We start from the raw sequence: 24,054 nt of genomic DNA, 5'->3' as shown, positions 1-24,054 counted from the left end.
TTACCAGCGACAGCACGTCATTCCAAAACAATTTAGGATTAAAATAAGGTTAGCTTTAAGTCTGAGAACCATGACCACTTACTTGAAATTGAACGTGTACAAAGTACTGCAACAACCACACACGCAATCAATACAATTAAACCGCTAGCTATTAGTAATATCCACAATCGTCTGTTACTGGCAGAACCTGTTGAGAATTATGGAGGACATGCATTACAAATTATGTTGAGTAACATACCGTAAAGCAGAACTTAAGAGTTTACCCATTTTGTTCTAATGTAACGAAATGGAGATATTAGAGTGGATGTGCAAAAGCTGAGTCAAAGAGATAACTTTTAAGGAAAATCTTTTTAAAAAGGCAGAGAAGCAAAAGTTGAGAGACGGAATTACAGATATTCAAGCATATGATTAGGAGCAAAAGTAGGACACACAGACCCAAGAGGCTGCTCTGAAACTCAATAAGACAAGACTGATCTGACAAGACAAGACCCAAAGATCTTGCTTAAGAAGAATCTTTGCCTTAAAAATAATCAAGGACTCTTCGCCCACCACCTTTTCAGGATGAGAGTTCCGTGACCCTCTGTGAGCAAAAAAAATTTTTCTTACTCTGGCTTAAATGGATGAAACAGTGATCCCTTGTTTTACATTCTCCTGCAAGAGTAAACATCCTAACCACATGCAGTCAGGTAAAACCCACCATCTGTGGTTATCTAAAACATGGTTAAAGATAGTATCAAACTTCAAAAAAAGTTTATATAATTGCACACAAGTGGGTGGCAAGTCGGGGGTTTAAATAGCAACAAAGACTGACTAAATGTATAATGGAAAGTCTAGTACGAGGGCAAGATAGCTGGAAACATAAAATGAGATAATAAAAGATAATAATATGTTAAAAAAAAGTTTCTGTAGAAAGCGCATCTGAGGAATTTATAATAGGAAATAAGCAGATAGAAGATTAATTGAACAGGTAATTTTCATTAGCATACAGATCTGGATCTTGCTGTGTGGAGGACAATAGCAAATATTGCAGAGGACACTCAGCTTGGAAGAATTATAAACTGTGAGGAGGACAGTGTGAAGGTCCAAAAGGACACTGACAAGTTGGTATGGTGGGTGGATAGGGGCAGATGATGTTCAATGCAAAAAGTGTGAGGTATTGAACTTTGGTAAGACAAGCATTGAAAGACAACATAAAATGTGTGGACAATTCTAAGGAGGGGCTGTAGGAGCACAGGGACATGGGTGTATATATGCACAGATCATAGAAAGTGGCAGAACAGGCAAGAGAGCAGTCAATAATGCATCCAGAATCCTCAGCTTTATTAAAAGGGATATAGAGTAGAATGTAATGTTGAACTTGTATAAGACATTTGTTAGAGCTCAGCTGAAGTGTTGTGAACAATTGTGGGTGCCACAACATAGGAAGGATGGGGACACATTGGAAAGAATGCAGAAGTGGTTTACAATAATGTTTCCAGGAATGAGGAACTTCAGTTTTGAGGATAGATTGAAGAAGTTGGAATTTTTCTCCTTGGAGAGAAGGCTAAGAGGAGATATGGTGGAGATTTTCAACATCATAAGTGAACTAGGTAGATTTGATTTGGAGAAATTGTACCCTCTCATAAAAGGAACAAGAACAAGAAGCCATAGATCTAAACTGATCTGTAAAGCAAGCAAGAATGAAGTGAGGAAAAGCTTTAAACACAGTGAGAAATTAGGGTATGGAATACACTGCCTGGAAGTATGGTGGAGAAAGGTTAAATGTGGTCAGCCAAGGAGGTATCAGATGATTATTTGGACAAAAGTCATATGCAAGAGTGTAGGGACAAAGCTGGAGATTTGCTGTAGGTAATTTTGCTAATTTAATGAGCCACTGCAGGAATGATGGGCTGCATGGTCTCCTCTTGTGCCATAATATTTCAGTGATTCTGTAAATTCCCCCATCAGTGAAATCCATGAGGCTCAAGGACCTTCAATTGAACAAGGAGAGAATCTAAGACAAGGGTCTTCAATGCAGCAAACTATCAATCTTTTAAATCCAAAAATGTGGCATTTTGGGAGAATAGTGCAACCTCCAGATACCAACATTTGCAAACTCAGAGCCTTGAGAGATAGCAATAGGGTAGTGGTAAATGTAATTATACACACACATGTATAAAAACTAATCATGAAAAGTAAAAAGCTTGAAGAGAAATATTCTACCTAATCTGAAAGGGACTGAAAACGTTAATACTGAGGAGTGCAATGAGCACCTCCCACTACAGTGTTATTTGAACACAACGGATTGTGATCATGAAGGAGTGAGATCTACACCAGCTCCTCCTCCAAATCTCTGTAACAATGTCTGTCATATCAACATAACCTACAATAAACTAATTTTGTTAACTAGAAGAGATGCTTGTGATGAGACCAGGAAGTGGTTTTCATCTACCATACTAGACCAAGTAGGCCCTGTTGTTTCCTACAGATAAAGAGAATATTGGCAACCTCCTTCAACATGAGCAGGAGCTCTTATAGCATGTTTAATTGGCATACCCAACAGCTAAAGTCACCACAGTCCCACTCTCCCATTAGAGAGAGAGCAGACTGGTGGTAGTTTAAACTTAGGGTCATCACTCCTCAGGTGAGGGGTGAGGTTGAAAAGGTGCAGCGAATGAACCTGCCCTGTTGGTGTAACTCTGCATCACAAATCAGTTGTCCAATCAATGCCTATACCCATGCCACATAGTATTGACTGTCGACAAAGTTGTCTGATAACTTAGTGGTAGTCGAGGAGTCAAGCAAAGCGGGGGTAGAACAAAGCCAGGTGATATCAGCTTAATGAAAATGAACAGTTTGCCTAGTGGCGTTGTCAGATAAATGATTATGGGTTTCAAACATAGCTTGCTGGGAATGGGCATGGATTCAGGAGGTTGACAACTTAACAGGTTTTCAGAGGAAAAGGCAGTTCACTGGAAATGGTGCAGCTCTGATTTGCAAGGTTAATGGTCTCAGGGCTTTCAGTTTGTGGAGAGAGACTTTCTGGAAAATGGGCCAGAACATTAAGAGGGCGAATAACAGAATCCATACAGTGTGGAAACAGGCTCTTCAGCCCAACAAGTCCACACTGAACCGCCGAACAGTAACCCACCCAAACCCCTTCCCCCTACCCTATATTTACCCCTGACTAATGCACCTAACCTTCACAACCCTGAACACTATGGGCAATTTAGCACAGGCAATTCGCCTTACCTGCACGTCTTTGGACTGTGGGAGGAAACCGGAGCATCTGGAGTAAATCCATGCAGAACAGGGAGAATATGCAAACTCCACACAGGCAGTAGTCTGAGGCTGGAATCGAACCTGGGTCCCTGGCACTGTGACGCAGCAGTGCTAACCACTGAACCACTGAATTATTAACAATATTGGCTGAAGTGGGGTTCAGGAGAGGAAGCTTTGTATTCAGTACTTTATGAGGAATAGAGGACGATAGGAATCTTGTCTGCAAGATGAACGCAGAGGCAGTCAGAGGAAGGTTGGGTAGGAAACTCAAAAAAAGATGCAATTTCAAGACTCACACTGGGAATTACTTGGTGGAAGTTTGCCCCATTGGCTCGTAAAAGAGAGAGATGGGACAGAGCTGTTGATAGGTTTAGCTTGATTTTAGTGACCAGGTTCCAGATGAGGGGAAGTAATTGTTGGCGACTAGGATATTAAAGGTAGGAGCGAGGGTATAATTGAGTGAATCAGTAGCTGCAGACATATTGTTGCAAATCAAGTAGCAAAGACTAGATAAGTAGCATTTGGAAAGTACAGTTGGAAGTGAATTGTCTAAGTGGACAGTGAGAATGGCAATCTTTAGACACGGAAGGCTGATATAGGTGGAGAACAATTCAAGGATTGATACCAGAACCACATTCACGTAGTAACTTTACTCAAGTCATAAAAGTCAAAAGAAAATTAGAATCACAATTCAAACTGCTGCCAGTTTGCAAAGTCCAGAGATTTTGCCAACAAATCAATGAGTGAAAATTTTTCTCACCTTGGTTACAAACAGAAATCTTTTCAGTGGTGGATACAGACAGTGTTCGGTGGTTCACCTGACAGGAATATGTTCCACTTTCATTCCGCTCAAATACAGAAAGATTCAGGAAACTTGTGGTGGAGAACGAGCCATCACTGTTAGTGTGGAGAGTCCCATTCTTAATGCCATTGGTGATTAGCTGTCCATCTTTAAACCAGGACACTTGAATGTCATCAGGATAGAATTCCTGTGATGTGCAGATTAACTCTCTCCCTTGATTAGGGTAAGGCTGAGCCCTTTCAATTAACTGGACAGTTGGCCGAGCTGAAAGTCAATTGTAACATGTTATTAGACCTCTATACTTCAGTCTGCTTGTCAGTTTGCATTGAATAGTTTCAAGGGCTTATTGATGATCCACAGTGAGAAACTTTGAACTGTCAACTATGTGTATATATCAGATAAATAAAAGGCTAGCAACTGCAAATCAGAGGGGCTGGCATCATGGATCAGTTGATGCCTTAAGATCCACTAGGAAGAATTTTCAGGTGAGCTTGTAAATTTGGTAAGCAGTCTACCTGCCTGAAACGAGCAAGAGGTGGGAACGAAGGAGACCTTTCAGTGCATCAAACCATTCAAGTTTCCTGTAAAAACAATTCAACTTGTCCCATATCATCTTTTCGCATAGTTTTTTCCCTCCTGGCACTCATACAATGCCATTTTGAAAGCCAGAGGCAAACCTGCCTCCACCACACCACCATCCATACAATGGATGTGAAATATTGATGGAACACTGCCAAAAAGAACTCCTTTTGTGTCCTTTTGCTCAACATTTTAAATCTATATAATCTTGTTCCTGATCCATTTGCCAATGGAAACAATTTCTCTCTATCTATCATATCTAGATTCCTCATGTTTTTGGCCACCTCCATCGAATCCCCATTCAATCTTCTTAATGATTGTTTGGTGATATATAAAATGCAAGCTGACCTATGAGTTCCATTGGCAAGGTGAGCATGTGATGCCCATCTCTAATTGTACTGGAGAAGCTGGCTTTGAGCAGTCCATGTGGTGTTGATGGTACACCCATAATGCTGTTAAGAAGGAAATCCAGGAATTTGACAATTAAGAAATGATGGTATAGCTCCAATCAGGATTGTCCTGGGCTCGGAAGGAAACTGACCTATGGCAGATGAACCATAGAATCCCTACAGTGTGGAACAGGCCCTCTGCCCAACAAGTCCACAGCAACCCTCTGAAGACTAACCTACCCAGACCCATTCACCTACTACTCTACATTTACCCAGACTAAAACACCTAAACCTGAATACTGTGGGCAATTTAGCATGGCCAATTCAATAACCTGCTCATCTTTGGATTGTGGGAGGAAACTGGAGTACTGGAAGAAAACCCACGCAGACACGGGGAGAATGTGCAAACTTCACACAGACAGTTGCCCGAGGTGGGAGTTGAACCCAGGTCCCTGGTGCAGTGCGACAACAGTGCTAACTACTGAACCACGGTGCCGCCCTAAGTAGCAAAAGTGTGGGAATGAAGGAGACCTTTCAGTCCACCTAGAACTGTTTCCATGCATTTTGGGACAGTAATAGCCTAGTGGCATTGTCACTAGACTATGAATCCAGAGATAATGTCTCAGAGAGATGGGTTCAAACCCAACCATAGCAGATGATGGGATTTGATTAGGATTAAGAGTCTAATGACCATGCCGCAACTACTGATTGTCAGGAAAACCCATTTGGTTCTTTAAGGAAAGAAAACTGCCATCCTGTCTTGGTTTGGCCCACATGCAACCCAATATGCTCTTGGCTCTTGTCACTGCATTCTTTATATGGCTGATCCAGTTCAGTTTCTGAGGAATGATAACCCCCAGGATGTTGATGGTCGGGGATTCAGTGATGGTAATATCATTGAATAATAAGGGAAGATGGTTAGATTCTCTCTTGTCGGAGATTTCCTGACACTTGTACAACTCAAATCTTTCTTAGCAGCCCAATCTGAATGTTATGCATTAGGACATGGACTGCTTCAATATCTGAGGAGTTGAGGATGGTACACTTAGTTGCACAGTCTTACAGAAGTTGAATATTTCTGAAAATAGAGAAATCTCACCAAAACGTTTTATCTTGCTCTGATCAGGGCAAAAACAAGAATGACATACTTCAACCTTTATGACAAGAGAAAAGGGTGTAGATTGGTTGGCAAATCAACTCTTTTTGGTTAAGTCATAGCTACGGAGAAAGTAATGGGGAACTCTAGGCTCTTTGTGCTCCCAGATTACTCATAAAATGCACAAGGCTTAATAGTATTCCTTTTGTTTGTGGAGTCTATTAGATGTAATTCTGTGAAAAAAAGTTGCTGAAACCCTCCTTTGAGCTTTTGTTACCTATGAGCTTAAATATTCCAATGTGCTAGGAGAATGTTTCCTGTCATGGGAGAATGAAGGACTAAAGGGTACAGTTTAAAAATAGGGAAATCTCAAATTAAGGTGGAGGTGTAAAGGAATTTCTTCTCTCAGAAGGCTGTTAGTGTTTGGAACCAACACAATGAATGCTGAAGAAACTCAGCAGGTCTGGCAGCATCTTTGGAAAGAAACAGAGTTAACGTTTTAAGGTTGACATGACTCTTCTTCAGTGTTTGGAATTCTTTTCTCTGGAAAACAATGGAGACTGAATAATTGACTTTATTCGAGGCTGAATAATTGAAGTTATTATCAGATCAGGTATAATCTTATTGAATGTGGAGAAGAATCAATGTGCCAAATGGTTCCTATTTCTTAAGATTTTTTGAAGTTTGTCTTGATTAGCCTCTTACCTTGTCCCCTGCGTAAATTTTGGCTTATCCCTTAGTCAGTTGTTCTAATATAGATCCTGTTGCTTTCACCCATTCCCCATGCCCTTTGAATTCTATTGGCTCCCAGTGCAGAATTTTCTTAATTTTGAAATTCTCAGCCCTGTTTTTAAATCCCTGTAAAACTTTATCTTTCTATCCATGTAATCTCCACCACACTCAAGCTATCTATGTTCCTCTAATTCTGGCCCTTTCTGCATTCCCAGATTTTAACTCTACAAACTTGTTTTCTGACCTTTTAGATAAGAAGGCCTGAAGTTCTGTAATTCCATACACCCCTCTCTTCCTTTAAGACTTTTCTTTACAGGTAAACTCTGGTCATGTTTTTGCTTATCTATCCTAATACCTACTATGTGTAAAATTTGCTTTCGAAGTTCTCTTTTGAAATGGCTCGAGCTGTTTAAGATGCTACATAAACACACATTATTATTGGAGTTACTGCAATATATAGAGAATTGCTGTTGGTGATGTATAAACCTTACAATCAATCTCTACTTCTGAACCAGAAAATCTTAAGAAATAGGAGCCATTTGGCACATTGAGTCTTCTCCACATTCAATAAGATTATACCTGATCTGATAATAACCTCAATTATTCAGCCTCGAATAAAGTCAATTATTCAGTTTCCATTGTTTTCCAGAGAAAAGAATTCCAAACACTGAAGAAGAGTCATGTCGACCTTAAAACGTTAACTCTGTTTCTTTCTCTACTTCTGATTCCTAAAGAAGGGCTCATGCCCGAAACGTCGATTCTCCTGCTCCTTGGATGCTGCCTGACCTGCTGCGCTTTTCCAGCAACACATTTTCAGCTCTGATCTCCAGCATCTGCAGTCCTCACTTTCTCCTCCTTTCTGAAACAGGCAACCAGGATTAAAGACTCACCCACTCAAGAGTTGCACAGTAACATGTCTGAACAGGTTAATTAGAAAACATTTGAAAACTGAGGAATGATAAAACAGCGGTGTTTTTTGAATTGTAGATATAAAACACACCTTGTACAATAATGCGTGTACCTTTGCCAGTTGCTGATTTTGAAGGAGGTGGGATTTCAAAATCAACTTGACAGAAGTAAATGTCAGAATCGTTTAAATGAAGATTGTAGATTATTAAAGATGAGGATTTTGTTGAAGCATTCATCGTAATGTTAGCACGTTCTGTGCAATGTATGATAGAAGAACAATTAAATGTATTTTCCACACGATGGCAGAATGATTGTGTACTGCTGTTTCTCTTCCACGTAATCCGGAATTGTTCTACTGTATCACTGTATGAACAATTTATTTGTATGTTGTCCCCCTTCAATGCTCTGATCTGTGATGGTTCTTGGAAGACTGTTAGATTTCTGCTTCTCACTAAAGAAATTAAGAAACAAAAATGATTAACAATGTATAATTTCTGATCAGGAATGAACATTTCATATGTCCCGGTGTAGTTTATAGTTTAGTAAACTGAGTCAATACAAAGACATTATGAATCTTTTTTGCTGAAAAGAAGTAAATAGAATTGGACGTCTTGCTGACTTCATAGAAAGGTAATAGCAGGAGTAAGTCATTCAGCTTCTCAAGCCTGCTCTGGTATTCTAGATCATGGCTAATCATCTTCCTTCATATCACTTTCTCACAATCTACCCATATCTTCGACATTGTTAGTAATTAGAAATCTATCAATGTCTCTTTTAAACTTACTTTAATGCCCTTCCAGGTAGCGAATACCAAAGTATCATTACCTTCCAAGTGAAGAAATTCCTCCTCATCTCAGTTCTAAATTGCTTACCCCCACAGCCAAGGGAACCATCCACTCGGTCTGTCCCTATAAGAAGTCCGTATGTTTCTATAATCATTCTTCTAGTCTCCAGTTTCTTCCCATCTTTCCTCATAGGACTGACCCACTATCCTAGCTATCAGGCTGGTGGACCTCTAAAACACTCCTTCTATATATCTTCCTTAAGCAAAGGTCCCAGAACTGTATACAACACTCCAAGTACAGTCTCACCAGAGACCTAGACAGTTCACCATAAAATCATTCGACACAGGAGCAGAAGTAAGCCATTCAGCCCATCTGCTCAGCCATACAATGAGACCATGACTAATCTCATAATCATCAACTCCACTTTCCTGCTTTCTCCTTATAACCCTCAATTACCTTTCTGATTAAAAATTTATCCATCGCACCTCAAAACTATTTAATGATCCAAACTTGACAGCTCTCTGTGTCAAAGAATTCCAAAGATCCATTGAGGAGAAAGTGAGGACTGCAGATGCTTGAGATCAGAGCTGAAAATGTGTTGCTGGAAAAGCGCAGCAGGTCAGGCAGCATCCAAGGAACAGGGGAATCGACGTTTCGGGCATAAGCCTGAAGAAGGAAGAGCACTCTGCCTGTATTCCTGATGAAGGGCTTTTGCCTGAAATGTCGATTTTCCTGCTCCTCGGATGCTGCCTGAACTGCTGTGCTTTTCCAGCATCATTCTATTCCATAAATTTAAAGACTCCCTTGCAGCTAATCTTCATGTTACTTCCAAGTTTACCCTTATCCTTTCCAGTTTTTTTTGGCATTTACAACTTTCCCAATTCTTTAGCTTACCACTAATCTTTGCCACTTTGCATGTTTGTTTCTGTGCTATACAACTCTATGACTCGAAACAATAGGGTTACATGGGCAACCTTCTGACCTTTAGGCATCATTGCCTAATTATTAGAATTTTGAAAGATGATCACTAAGGCATCCAATATCTCTGAAGTCATCTCTTTCAATACTCTACAACGAAGGTCAGCAGGTCCCAGGGATTTGTCATCCCATTAATTTTCCAACCTGACTTTTTTACTAATACTAATTTCTTTCAGTTCCACACTCTCACTAGACTCTTGATTTACTGACAAATGTATTCCTGTGTTTTTCATTGTGAAGAAAATATCTGTTCAGTTTTCCTGCCATATCCATCTTTCCTATTTTTAATTCTCTTGTGTTTGCCTGTAATTGAACCGCATTTGTCTTTGCTAATCATTTCCATTTCTCTTCTCTATAAAAGCTTTTAAAGCCTGTCTTTATGTATATTGCTGTTGTACACTCATATGCTATTGGTTCTTAAATTCTACCAATTCTCAGGCATGCAATAGTTTTTGGCAACTCGATAAGCCTCCTCCCTGGCTCCTTTGCCTTTCCTATTGGGTATTTTTGCCTTATAATGTATATATTTTCAAAGTGAATTTTTTGATTCTTTAAATAATAGCCATTGTTTTAGATTAGATTACTTACAGTGTGGAAACAGGCCCTTCGGCCCAACAAGTCCACACTGACTCGCCGAAGTGCAACCCACCCTGACCCATTGCCCTGCATTTATCCCTTCACCTAACAGTACGGGCAATTCACCTAACCTGCACGTTTTTGGACTGTGGGAGGAAACCGGAGCACCTGGAGGAAACCCACGCAGACACGGGGAGAATGTGCAAACTCCACACAGTCAGTCGCCTGAGGCAGGAATTGAACCCAGGTCTCTGAGGCAGCAGTGCTAACCACTGTGCCTCCGTGCCGCCCAGTTTTATGTACTGTCAAACCGAATAATATATTTTCGATCCACTTACCAAAGCCAACCCTCTCCTTGTCATTTTATAATTGCCTTTGTTATGATTTAGATCCTAGTTTCAGACTGAACTACAAATTTTTCTAACTTAATGGAAAATTCTGTAAAACTATGGTCAATATTAAAGTTTGTATTACACAGGATTACCAATTAGTCATTTCTCACCGCTTAATACTAAATATAAAATAGCCAGTACCTCAGTTGGTTCCTCAACATATTTCTTCAGAAATTTATCACGCACAAGCAATCTTCCTCCACAGCATTATAGAACATCAGATTTACCAAGACCTAATCTAGATCTGAATCATTCAATTACTGCAATTCCCTTGCTAAATGTATGTCTAATTTCCTGAATTACATCCTGCCCTACATTATCGCTACCTGTTTTGTGACCTAAAAAAACATTCCTAGTGTTTGCTGCCTTTTGCTGTTTCTTACTTCACAGAAACTGCATCATGTTCTTCCAATCAGTGATTCTCTCTTGATGATACACTGATCTTGTTCATTATTAATAGTATCTCCTTTCCCTTTTTGCCCTCTCTTCTGAATGTCAGGTATGCATTAATATTCAGTTCCCAATCTTTGTCACTCTGCAGCTACACCTCCATACTGGCAATAATATCACAACCTTTCACTTCACAGATGCCACCAATTCACCTATTTTGTGAATGTTGTGTGTACGTGTGTACTCATATAGAGTAATGGTGTCTTTTTAGCACTATTCTATAATTTGATGCTAGTTAATTTTAGGATTTGTTTCTCAATGCTTTTCACTTTCAATTACAGCTTTTCTACTTCAAATAACCAGTTTTGTTTTTATCTGAGTTTCCTCTTAGGTTCCCAGGCCCAGGCAAGTAGTCTTAACCGTCCACAACAACATGAGCAAATTTCCCTGTGATGGTATTAGCCCAAATTTTGTTAAGGTGTAACCCATTCTCCTTTTAGAGACCTCCCCTGCGCCAAAAGCAGTCCCAATGTCTGAAAAATCTAAAGACCTCCCCTGCGCCATATTTCCAACTGCATATTCTTTCAATCTTTTTGTCATTATGATCCCAGCTGATGGTAATTCTGGGCAAGTCAAATCATAGAGTGCCTTGATAGATCATAAATTATACTTTTATATTATAGTTAGTATTATGATTTGTTACTGAATATATTCACATAAGGTTGTCAATTCTTTTAGATAAAGATAATGTGCTTATTATACAAAAGGCAAAGAAAAAAACAATACATATCAGACAATTTAGAAAGATTTTAAGAGCAAAAAGGGTTAAGGCCTTCCTCAGCAATATCTTTTACAAACACTGAACCCTACTGAAGTGTCACCCCTATCTTAACCCTCTTTATTACTCTTTCTTAACTCTGAATGTTGCAGGCATTTCCTTTCCATTACTTTGTATATCAGATGTCAATCTCTCTATCTCTTTCCAGCTCTGAAACCAGGTTTCTCAGAATCTAAATTACTCTTCTTCTGGTATGAAATGGGTCAACTGAAACCTGATTGTGACCCTGTTCTGTCACTCTATATATTATAAAAGTACAACTTTATAAACATTTCATCAATTAACTGCACAGATATCCAGTCATTTCCCTTTAGTCTCATGCTTTCTTGGAAATAATGTTTGAATTTGCTGTTCAAAATTACTTTCTGAGAACAGAATTTAAAAACCAACACATTAACTTCTACTGCAAAATCCAAGTTCCCAAATGATAATAACGTATTCTAAACTATTGTCACACTTTTTGTATACGTACTAGTATGTGGTACTGGGAACTATTCCGAGATTACTGCCTTAGTGGTCCTGGTTTTCAGTCTTTTGCCCAGCTTCCTAAATTCTACTTTCAGGACCTCATCCCTTTTTCTACTGAGGCCATTGGTCCCACTTCGTACCATGACTTCTGACTGTTCACTCTCCTCAAAAGAATGCCCTGTAGCCACACTGTGGGAGCCTTGAACTTTCACCAGGAGACAGCTTGCCATTCAGGTGTCACATATATAGCCTCAGAAATGCCTGTCTGTTCCATAAACTATTGAATCACCCACCACTATTGCCAGTCCACCTTCCCCTCCCCACCCTCAGTGCAGCTGAATCACTTGCTGTGACAAAAACCTGGCTCTCATTACATTCCTCAGATGAACCATTGGCATCATCAGTTTACAAAACAAATTTGTGAGTGAGATAGATCCAGGGGATTCTTGTACTACCTGCCTGCTATTTCTAGACAGCCCAGTAGTTAACTTTCCTTCTTTGGTCTTAATTAGCAGTGTGATCACATAGCTCTTAGCTTTACTGATACACCATCACTCCAGCTGCGGTTCAAATTTCAAAACCTGGAATTTGAGATCTTGCAGCTGAAGGTGCTTCCTGCATATGTGATCATCTAATCCTTGTGAAGCATCCACTGTTCCCAAAAATGATAGGCATTTGACATAATTGAACTATCCTGCCATGCCTTAACTCATTCAGACCTTCCAGTGTCAATATAGAGTCTTAGAGTCATAGAGATGTACAGCACGGAAAGAGACACTTCAGTCCAACTCATCCATGCCGACCAGATATCCTGACCTAATCTAGTCCCATCTGCCAGCACCTGGCCCATATCCCTCCAAACCCTTTCCATTCATATGCCCACCCAGATGCCTTTTAAATGTTGCAATTTTACCAGCCGCCACCACTTCCTCTGGCAGCTCATTCCATACACGCACCACACTCTGTGTGAAAAAGTTGCCCCTTAGGTCTCTTTTATATCTTTCCCTGCTCACTCTAAATCTATGCCCTCTACTTCTGGACTCCCCCACTCCAGGGAAAAGACCTTGTCTATTTACCCTATCCATGCCCTTCATAATTTCATAAACCTCGATAAGGTCACCCCTCAGCCTCCGACGCTCCAGGGAATACAGCCCCAGCCAATTCAACCTCTCCCTGTAGCTTAAATCCTCCAACCTTGGAAACATCCTTGTAAATCTTTTCTGAACCCTTTCAAGTTTCACACCATCATTCCGATAGGAAGGAGACCAGAACTGCACGCAGTATTCCTAAAATGGCCCGATTAATTTTGAATGACATCATTTATTTCCTTGTTCTGAGTTTGCAGTTTTCATTGTTTTAAACTTTACTTTGCAATTTCTTCTGTCTGACCTCCCTTTGTCACTTTTACAATGTAATAAGAAATCCCAAAGCGCATGATTGAAATAAAAGACGAGCAGATATTTGAGCAGCAATTGGATGAGGATTAGGCTTTGTGACCGAGGCATGACCAAAGGGTTAGATTTTGAGAAGACTTTATGCACCCAGCATAAGAAGGAAAGAAACATTGACATGAATATCATGGAGGTTTTGGATGTATTTTTGAAATGACTTTGCGACCAAAGCAGTGGTATTATGTCCAATGATTTGTAAAGTTAAAGTAAGGAATATTTCTGTTTGTCAGAAAATATATCTATCATTTCTTTCCTCCTCCTGAAATTCATCGTGATTGCAGTTACCCAGTAATAATGTTAGACTAAATAAATCGTACCTGCAAGTAGAAAAAAATGAAGCAAAACACAAAGTTTGAACACTTGCGTCCCCAGAGATGTCATTTTATCTGTTTCATCCTGAAGATATAAGAGAAACCATTAACTTTGATAAAAGAATGAATACTTGGTTTTATGTTATATATGCTATATGTTACAATTTATTGCAACATTTTACACTATTAACATCAAGAAATGTTCCAGATACTTCGCAAATAAGTATTGGTGACATTCAGATTGAGTTTTGCTTCATTTGTGCAAGGTGTGTAAATATTGCTGGCTGGCCCAGAATTTATTGCCCGTTTTTTTGTCCAGGGCCTGGGTCTTGGTCATTTGACTCTCAAATCTCAGTCATATCCAATCTTATTTGTGTTTTTTTTTATTTATACTGATTTCGATGTTATGGGATAGCCGTTTGAACGTCTTTGATTTTAATGTGTCTTAGTGAATAAGTGTTAAATCAGAACACTATGTTCTTACCCAGAGCTTGAGAAATCGTAAAATTAATGGGAAATAGATTTAAATTATTTCAACTAGGTCTTGCTTTTCAGCACCGGGACAGAAGTGTTTGTTAGAATATTCCACATAATTTTATCTGACACACCCAGTTTCAGGTGCATGAAGAGTAAGTTTTACTCTGTAGATTTTATAACCTGAGTGCAAGAGGTTATCTAAAATTCCCATGACCGCGGATATAAATTCTAATTCTGTAATTCCTGATGGAAATCAATAGACATATTAGAAACAGTTCATCGCTCTGGTTCACTATTTTCCAGACAACCAAATTATTTATTTCATAGTGACAATATCAAACCTTTTCAAATTTCCTCTTTTGACAGATGAATTCCAAAGAATTGGACTGGAACCAGTTTACCTGGTTAAACAACATTTTGACTACATGCTTTTGTATTATTTACATTCCTTCATTTAAGGTGGAGATTTTGAAAATATTTCTGTGATTTTTTTGGATCACGCCCCTGATGGGCACTCACAGCCAACTGCCAAGTTCCACAAAACTGAGCTATCATACCACACTTTAGAGAGTTCCAACTTCCTTAACTGGATAGTTACTTATAAGGATTAAAACCAGTCATAATTCCTTGACAACCACACTTCTGACCATCTCCCCCACACTAAACTCCTCACTGACTCACCTTGTGTTCACCCCCCAACAATTACCATTCCCAATCCCCCCGAATCAACAAGGCTACTGCCCCCTTAGTCAATGATACTAGCCCCATCAATCCTTTCCTTTAGTCTGACTTCACTGTGCCCCAGACCTGACCTACTCTAACACATGCTATCGTCCTCAGTCCTCACCCACCTTTTCTCATTCATCCATCTGCCGCTTTATCCCCTCACTAATCCACTTGCTAATCCATACCCTCACTCACCTACTGTATGCAAACTCACCCACACACCTGCCAGCTAACCCTTCCCTTAATCACTGGCCCACTAACCTGCCATCCTAACCAGCACCCAGTGGACATTCTTCTCTTATCCACCGGCCACTCTGCTCCCTCACCAACTTACCTTCTTTCTATAACCTTTCCAAGAGGCTTTGCATGTTTTAACTGTATTTACTTACTGGAATACATGAGCTATTACTGTAAATACAAGTGTTGGGTTTAGATTCCACAAAGAATATCTATGATCTTCTATGTAAAGATGCTTGTGCGTTGAGACTCAGGCTGATAAATTACAGAGAAGTAATTGTGCAACCTACTGTCTAATCTTGGTCAGAAATAGGGATTCCAACAGTGATCAGAAGTTTCGTGCCCTGACCTGATCTCTAAGGCACTGTAATTGTATGCCAGTCATCAGGACCTAAAACAATTCAACCTAACTCTAGGGGCTGGTATTTCTTCCATTCCTAATGAAGGGCTTTTGCCTGAAACATCGATTTTTCCTGCTCCTCAGATGCTGCCTGACCTACTGTGCTTTTCCAGCACCACTCTAATCTTCAGTACTCACTTCTGCCGTTCTTTCATACAGTCTCAGATAATTTTAGATTACTTACAGTGTGGAAACAGGCCCTTTGGCCTAACAAGTCCACACCGACCTGCTGAAGGGCAACCCACCCACACCCATTCCCCTAACACTACGGGCAATTTAGCATGGCCAATTCACCTAACCTGCACATTTTTGGACTGTGGGAGGAAACCCACACAGACACGGGGAGAATGTGCAAACTCTACACAGTCAGTCGCCTGAGGCGGGAACTGAACCCGGGTCTCTGGCGCTGTGCTAACCACTGTGCCACCTTCTATAAGGTGTATCCTAATGTGTCTGTGATTCCAGTTTATACAGGACAGAAGCGATTACAAGTTTCCCATCCAGGTAAATTGGACAATACCTGGTCATACTGGGAATCCCTTATCTTTGGATTTTAGTTGTTCCTTTGTTTGTGATTTTTCCCTTGAGAGGACGCCTGCACTCCATAGCAACCTAATGAAAAACATCTGGTTTCACAGATTTCTCATAAATACTATTGTACTTGGGTAAGAGCTCTGATCCTTGTAGAGCTAGGTGACTCATTTGCCATTAATCAGTCTGACTAGGACCAGACCTTCAAAATTAGCTCCACAAAATTTGAGAATTTTGACACAAGTTGGAAAATCACATTTTTTTTCCTTTCGAAGAACTTATCTGCTCAAGGGGTAACCACTTCCACCTGATGGCTGTTTGTTCATTCTGCGGCAATGTTATCTTGAATGAAAAGACCATTAGTTTCTACAGTGCACCAAACATCACTAGTAGCTAAAGGGATAGAAGCAAGAAGGAAATAATGAAAGTAAGTGGATTTATTTGCAGGTCCTAATATTAACACATGACTTGCCAACTAGAAAAAAAAATTAGAAGGCAATAAAAATGGCCAGGGCTGACCATGCTCACAAGATGTCTCCAACTGAATTTAAGAGTGGTCATTCCAAAGTTATTTGGTGATGAAGGGCTTATGCCTGAAATGTCAATTCTCCTCCTCCTTGGATGCTGCCTGACCTGCTGTGCTTTTCCAGCACCACACTCTCAACAAAGTTATTTGATGCCTATTTTCATCTGCTGAATGTTGTTCATGGACTTGTTCTTGGTAGAATTTAGAAGTGATGATCTATATCATTAGGTTGTTTATACTGGATAATGCATTCCCTCGGGTATACAGGATGGTAGTTGATGTATCTCGCTGGTATGGAACTGTCATCCACAGGCTCCAACTCATGTGGAACTCTAATCATTGCAATCTTTCTTACATTAATGCTCATCCATTCAATAGAATGGTCAATTTTCATTGTCTTCCCATTCCTTCAAGCTCTTCATCCTCATTTGCAAACCCTTTCACTGTTTTGCTCCTCCCAGTTTAAACGTCTCCAGTCCTACCCTTACCCTCTACCCTACAAGGACCTACAACAACTTTCCTCTCCCTTCAGTTCCAGGATTTTTTGGAAGTGTCCTGTTAACCCCCTTCTTCTTGTAATATCTGTCCAATTTCTAATGTCAACACGGAAAGCTGTAACGATAACGTCTTTGGCCAAATCCCAGAACTCTCTGGTAATCCTGCTTACCTTTAAGCTACAAATATGATATGTTATGATCGCTTTGCAGTAACAAAAACAATATACACATTCAATCTGGTGTTATTGGGTCTCAATTCCTTCTGTTATTATTTAAATGTTCTTCAATAAAGTATTTAATCTCATAAACATTAAAAATTTCTTGTTTCTTTCCATCTTTCCACAGGCAAGCCAACGGGTGAATCAAAATGTGGTGCCAAATACAAAATAATCTGTGAGCTGGATGAAAAAAAACTCTACTTCCTAGCAAACTGTATGTGAGATACCAAAACTACAGAGTTCTCCTGTTGACAAACAATACTCTGACAGACCACAGACCCATTTATTCCTACACTGTTTTCTGTCTGCCAGCCAGTTCTCTATTCATGTTAATACATGAGCCCCAGTCCCATTTGCTTTAATCCTACATACAAATCCCTTATGTGGGACCTTACTGAATGTCTGAAAGTTCAAGTATACCACATCCACTGGCTCCCTCTTATCAACTGTATTAGATGCATACTGGAAAAATTCCAGTTATTTTGTCAGATATGATTTCCCTTCAGAAATCCATGCTGACTCTGTTCGATCCTGTCACTGTTTTTCAAGTGCCCTGCTATTAATTCTTTCATATTAGATCCTGGCAATTTTTCCACTACTCATGTCAGGCGAAATAATTTAAAATACCTTGCTTTTTCTCTACTTCCATTTTTAAATAGTAGAATTATATCATTTACCTTCCAATCTAAGGGTGGAAAAGAGGGCGGGGGGGGGGAACATCTGTAAATTTAAGAAGTGGTGAGGTCATTACTCAAAGGACCATAAATTCCAAGGTTACAGGCCAAGTAGTGAAAAATGGGACAAGGTTTGATGACCGGCATGGATAGAATGGGCTAAAGATCCTCTTTCCGTTCTGTTAACCTCTGTGATTCTGTCACTCTGCAAAGTGGGAAACCAGCTCTGCACATCAGGAAATTAAAGCAAACATGTTACCCACAATTTTCCATCTGTTGTGTTAATGTGGGTATTTTACCACAATTGTGTCAGGGTGCCATAACTGCAATTTACCACTAAGACCAGCCAGTGATCGAGATTCTTTGGTGCACACATTTATAAAACTGACTCGAATTCATGAACTGGGGTAGTTATACAGACCCACTAGCTCCATCAGGGCAGCATGGTGGCTCAGTTGTTAGCACTTCTGCCTCAGCACCAGAGACCCACATTCGATACTATCCTTAGGTGATTGTCTATGTGGAGTTAGCATGTTCTCCCCGTGGCTGTGTGGGTTTCCTCTAGGTGCTCCAATTTCCTCCCATGGTTGAAACTTGTGCAGGTTAGGTGGATTAGCCATGCTAAATTGTCCATAGTACCTAAGGACGTGTAGTGGATTAGTAATGCAAGATGACAGGAATAAGTTTAGGAGGAGGGATGGGTCTGGGTGGCGGAGGATCAGTGTGGACTTGATGGACCAAATGGCTGCTTCCACACTGTAGGGATTCTATGATTTGTTCAACCTTCAGCAGAAACGTACTAAAGAAAGCTTACTGCAGGACATATATTCGGTTTTTACTTTGAAGCCCCAATCTAAGATAAAAGTATGAGTGAACACAATCGTTGATCATGAGCAAATTCAATGACAGGTTACCCAGATGAAAGGACTGGTATTTGAGAGGTGTTAACATATAGTAATATGTTCTTTATTTTGTTTTTTCCAACTGGTCAGGAAGCCTGTGGAAATTTTTTAAAAAGACTGCAGCACAACTCTCCTCTAAACACAGACATTTTATGTCAGTCACAGGACCACGCCCCAGAGCTGCAGCCACAAGTCTCGATGTGCTTCTGGGGAAGGATCCTCAAAAGTGGGAATTGGCCAAGCAATGGGGAACCCTCTGATGTCCAAACAAACAAACACTGCAACATGATTCTGTTCCTTTGGGAAATTCTACAATTAGCAATTGCTATTACCTACTAAGATGGTGTAGTATATTGTATTCCCTTGAGTATTACCCATATCATCAGGGGCAAAGTAAATGGGACACATATATTGATTACGAAGAAGTTTAACTAAAGCTGACATAAAACTGGAGTCCCCCATTTTCCTGCCCACACAGGATGTTTGTCATGTTTATCGAAATGAAAATCTTCACACCAGCTCGTTCCTACACATTAAGTATTGCAACATCCATGTAATGGCTTTGGAAACACAAAGTATAAAGTATTCAGAAATACATTTAGAAATATTTAATTTAAATCTGTGACTGTTGTGAATGCACTAGTTTATTCTTTTTTTAAAAAAAAATACATTCATGGCATGTGGGTATCACTTTCTAGGAGACACTTACTGTCTATTATTAGTATTGAGTAAGACTAAATTGTTGAGTATTAAAACAGAAAGTGCTGAGAAATTCAACAAGTCTCGTAGTATCTGTAGAGAGAGAAACAGAGTCAATGTTTCAAGTCTGATGACTCTTTTACAGGAACTGTAAAATGTTGCTTAAAACTTTCCACACTGATATTTCATCTTTTTTAGATACAAATGATATGCACTGCTTATCAGATTGTTACCTGAAATTATGGGCAAAATCTTCCTCGCCCCTGAATAATGTGAGCAATGGTAAGTCAGTTGTTAACATGTATAGTCTGTCATGTCCTGCACATGGGGGCTGCCAACTATGTTGCTAAGTCCAATGCCCAGGCTACAGCACTGACCTCCTCACAGGAGAATGAGATGAAGCATGTGATCCGGCAACAAGGTAACAGCCTTTATTCATTTGTAGGTGGACAACTGAAAGGTCCCAATGGTTTCTTGGAGGGAACCAGTTGCATTGAGACTCATCGCAGCAGTCACCAGGATAGGATGGCCACCTGCCCCTTCATGCCTCTGCCCAGCAACTGACACAGTTCAGCATTGACAGTATTCCAGAACATCCTCAGCCTGGGCTGGCACTGCATTTGGTCACCCAGCGGAAATGTATTGAGGACAGTAGACTCTGAACCTCCTGTACATCCTGTGCCTTCTAAGGGGACTTGCAGATGCAGCCTCGTCAGGCAGAGGCAGGTCAGCCTCCCCTGGAGGTTGCCTCTGCTCCTGAGCTTGTTGATACATCACATCTTCCATTTCGCCACATCTTACAGTGGCAATAATGCCTGCTGATCCATCAGTCACATCTGAACTTTTGTGAGGAGGTCCTTAGTAATGTGAGCAGTCAGCATTCATGTCAATCACAAACGATGGCTTTGTGTACTGCTCTGTTCAGTGGGAGATGGAGTACTCCAACAAGGATGGCCATGGAATAATTCAACGTGAAACTTTGACAAATGTCCATGCCTTCCACCACTGATGCTCTACAAGATGTACTGCAGAAACTCACTAAGACTCCTTCGATAGCACCTTCCAAATTCATGACCAATACTATCTAGAAGGACAAGGGCAGCGAATACGTGAGAACACCACAGCCTGCAAGTTTCCCTCCAAGCCACTCATCATCCTGATTTGGAAATATATTACTGTTCTTTCAGTGTCATCAAGTCAACATCATTCTCACTTTTTTGATGGTATTGTTCATCACTCCCTTTAAAAATTGCCAGTTATAGATCTGATTTTTATTTTTTAGTATATGGATCTGATTTTTGAAGGCACAGCCCGAAACAGCTTCAGGGGAATTGAGTTGTCTAACCCCTCCTTAAATTTACTCACTGTCCCAGCATCCACTGCACTTTGAGATAGTGAATTCCACAAATTCACAACCCTTTGGGAGAAGTAAATTCTCCTCAGCGCTGTTTTAAATTTGCCACCCCTTATCCTAAGATTATGATCTCTTGTCCTAGAATGCCTCCTCAACATTCACTGTGAAACCCATCTATTCTCAAAGCATCATTTCAAACATGGACAAGGAAGTCTCCTACTATTTACCACCTACTGCACACCCCACTGGCCTGACTGAAGAGTTTGTAGTCTTGGTGTTGAACATCATTTGGAGGAAGAACTGAGTGTGGCAAAGGTGCAGAATATACCCTGGGTAGAGGGTTTAAAGGTCCATCACCAAGAGTAACTCAACAGCACCACTACTGACTGAGCTGGTCAAGACCTAAAGGTCAGAGCTGCCTGACTGGATCATTGTCAAGTCGTGAGGGAACCAACAAGAGTGACATAACGGTGAAGAGGGGTGAGTTAGAGTCTCTTGGTGTTTGACCAACTCCCTCTTTTAGTTGCAACAACATTTATTTAAAATGTTTCCCTTCGCTTGTGGTACCTCACTCCCAGACCCAAATTAACTTGTGATTTAAAAGGAGCTGATTTAACCAGACTTGCTTGAATTGGAAACAAAGGTGAATTTATTAATTATTAAATGTGAAAAAAATAGTAATACAGCACAAACTCATATAAGTTAGATGTGAGCCGTGAGTTCAAGAAGATCAAAGTTAGAGTAACATATGGATCAGTTTCTGAATTATTTGTGAAGACCAGATTATTGAATTCTGCTGCTGTTGTAGCCCATGTGACATTGATAGTCCTGAAGAAGGGCTAATGCCCGAAACGTCGATTCTCCTGTTCCCTAGATGCTGCCTGACCTGCTGCGCTTTTCCAGCAACACATTTCCATCTTTGATAGTTAAACAGTCAGTTGAGACGTGTAGCCTTGTAGAATGACTGAAACTAATTTGACCTGATTGCTTTTTGCAGTTCTGGGCTTAGAGTAAGGGAGAGCCTTCATTTTTCTTTCTTTCATCTGCAGTGCAGACATGTTTAAACGACTGGTTTCAGAGCCATGAACCTTACTGCATACACTGGGACCTCAGACTATTGGACTCAGGTCAAATCTTATTTTTAACCTTTATCCTTGTGTATTCTTGAAAGTTAGGAAAATACGAACATGTCTCTATGTATCTACTTCTTTTAAAGCCCTCAGGTGTATTCTATCAGGTCTCAACAGCTTGTCAGCCTTTAGGCCACCTTTCCTGCCTTTAGCTCGGACGTTGCACCAGTAGTGTGACTGATTTACACCAAAGCAATACCAAGCCTATAAGGCCTGAGACCCCAAAAGGGAAAAGAACAAAGAAAGAAAAGACTTTTAAAAATTATCATGTCATTGTCCGCACACATCTTTTCCTCTTTCCCTCTTGTTCAAAGTCTATTATTTCAGCAAGTTCAAAAATTCTTTTACTTTATCTGCTGAGTTGTAGACAGCTCCCCTATAATTGAAATGTAGCACTGCGAGGTACCTCAGAGAATATTGAATGTTTAAATCTCTTAATTTTTTCTTTACATCATCAAAAGTCTTTCTTTTCTTAATTATGACCCCAGAAAAGTCATGAAAAAACATTATCATCGAACCTTTACAAACCAAAGCCTGTGGATCTCTTCCCAGTCTTCTGACTGTTCCTATTATTAACTGCTTTTTTTTATAGTGCTGGAGTCACACTAGGACCAGGCGGGGGTGCTGATCTGGCCCGGACCTGCGCATCGTGATCCAATGGGTCTGCTCCACACTCACCCGGGTCAACTCAATCTCCAGCCCCAGCATCTCCAGAACCCACCTCCCGAGAAATTCAAAAGAGTTTTCACTCTCATCATGTTCCAGAAGTTTCTTTTCTCTGACCTCGGCTTTCGAGGTCATCTACTTGTTTCAGCAGGGCCCTTCCAAGGGTCAGACCCGCCTCTCAAAGTTCTCCGTCGTGGCCTCCGAGACCGCGGTCCTTTGTTCCCCCACTTCTACACACCAATCCAGAGCCCAGATCTCCTGCTCATGCTTTGTCAGTCTGTCAGTAATCGGCTCCAGCACTCTTTCAATTTTTTTCACGGGGTTTTGCAAACTCCGTGAGTAAATACTGCTGCTCCACTGAACTTAAAGGCACCACCATGGGAGTTGAAGCAGTGGCTGCAGGCATGCCCAGCATATTAGGGGAGTGCCTTGCCTGCTGCACTAGCTCCCTTTCCTTTAAATGTCTTCATTTCAACTCCAGATCCTCCAAATCCTAATGTAAAGGAGGTCTAGGTGCTCTACCTACTTTAAACTACAAATTTTCCTCAGGGGTGACTACTATGGGGAGGTGTAGGAGCCCCCCTTGCCTGGGTTATGCCACAGAGCCCAACACAGCAGACTGTCAGATTGCCACCATCTTGAATCTCCAGTAGTGTGACTGCAGAAACCTTTAGTAAGGTAGATTCCTCTGAAGGTAGGTCCTTAGACTGAGATACCAATCAGACCCCTCAAAGCAAGTGATGACAAGTGATTCACATTTCACAGACAAAGGCTATCATGAAATAACTTGCAACTTGCAGGGACTCAGATGGTTGTGGCCATGATTCCTTCAGAAGACATGTTCTGTCACCCACCCTCTCCCACTGAATTGTCAACACAAAGGGACAATAAAACTCATCTCCCTCATATGGGAGAGCATGCCAAGGGATCTCCAAGACAGCATCATTGTGGGCTTCTTCAGGAGAAAAGGCATAACAATTTGCACTAAATACAGTGTGCTGTCTGCTACAGAAAGGTTTAATGCAAAAAAAAATCCTCAAATGCTTCCTCTCAATGGCTG

At 40.5% G+C, this 24,054-nt stretch overlaps 1 protein-coding gene across 3 annotated transcripts in view; it reads right to left on the bottom strand.

Annotated features, from left to right (window-relative positions):
* Positions 1–24,054, bottom strand: part of LOC122555560 (tyrosine-protein phosphatase non-receptor type substrate 1-like) — a 54,306-nt gene that overhangs the window by 3,176 nt on the left and 27,076 nt on the right. For 2 of the 3 annotated variants that reach the window (XM_087992392.1, XM_087992393.1), the window contains 4 exons: positions 13,964–14,042; positions 7,860–8,219; positions 4,022–4,327; positions 83–187 (listed from right to left, as the gene is read on the bottom strand). In XM_087992392.1, coding sequence (XP_087848518.1) covers positions 83–187; positions 4,022–4,327; positions 7,860–8,219; positions 13,964–14,027 — 835 coding nt within the window. In that variant the 5' untranslated portion in view covers positions 14,028–14,042. The remainder of the gene's footprint in view (positions 1–82; positions 188–4,021; positions 4,328–7,859; positions 8,220–13,963; positions 14,043–24,054) is intronic. The other variant, XM_087992394.1, reaches the window with a different exon arrangement.

Source organism: Chiloscyllium plagiosum, unplaced genomic scaffold (assembly GCF_037043375.1).
Source record: "Chiloscyllium plagiosum isolate Xiang-an unplaced genomic scaffold, Cpla_swu_hap1 HiC_scaffold_12, whole genome shotgun sequence".
NCBI classification, from domain to species: Eukaryota; Metazoa; Chordata; class Chondrichthyes; order Orectolobiformes; family Hemiscylliidae; genus Chiloscyllium; species Chiloscyllium plagiosum.
This window is presented reverse-complemented; position numbering and strand designations above follow the sequence as displayed.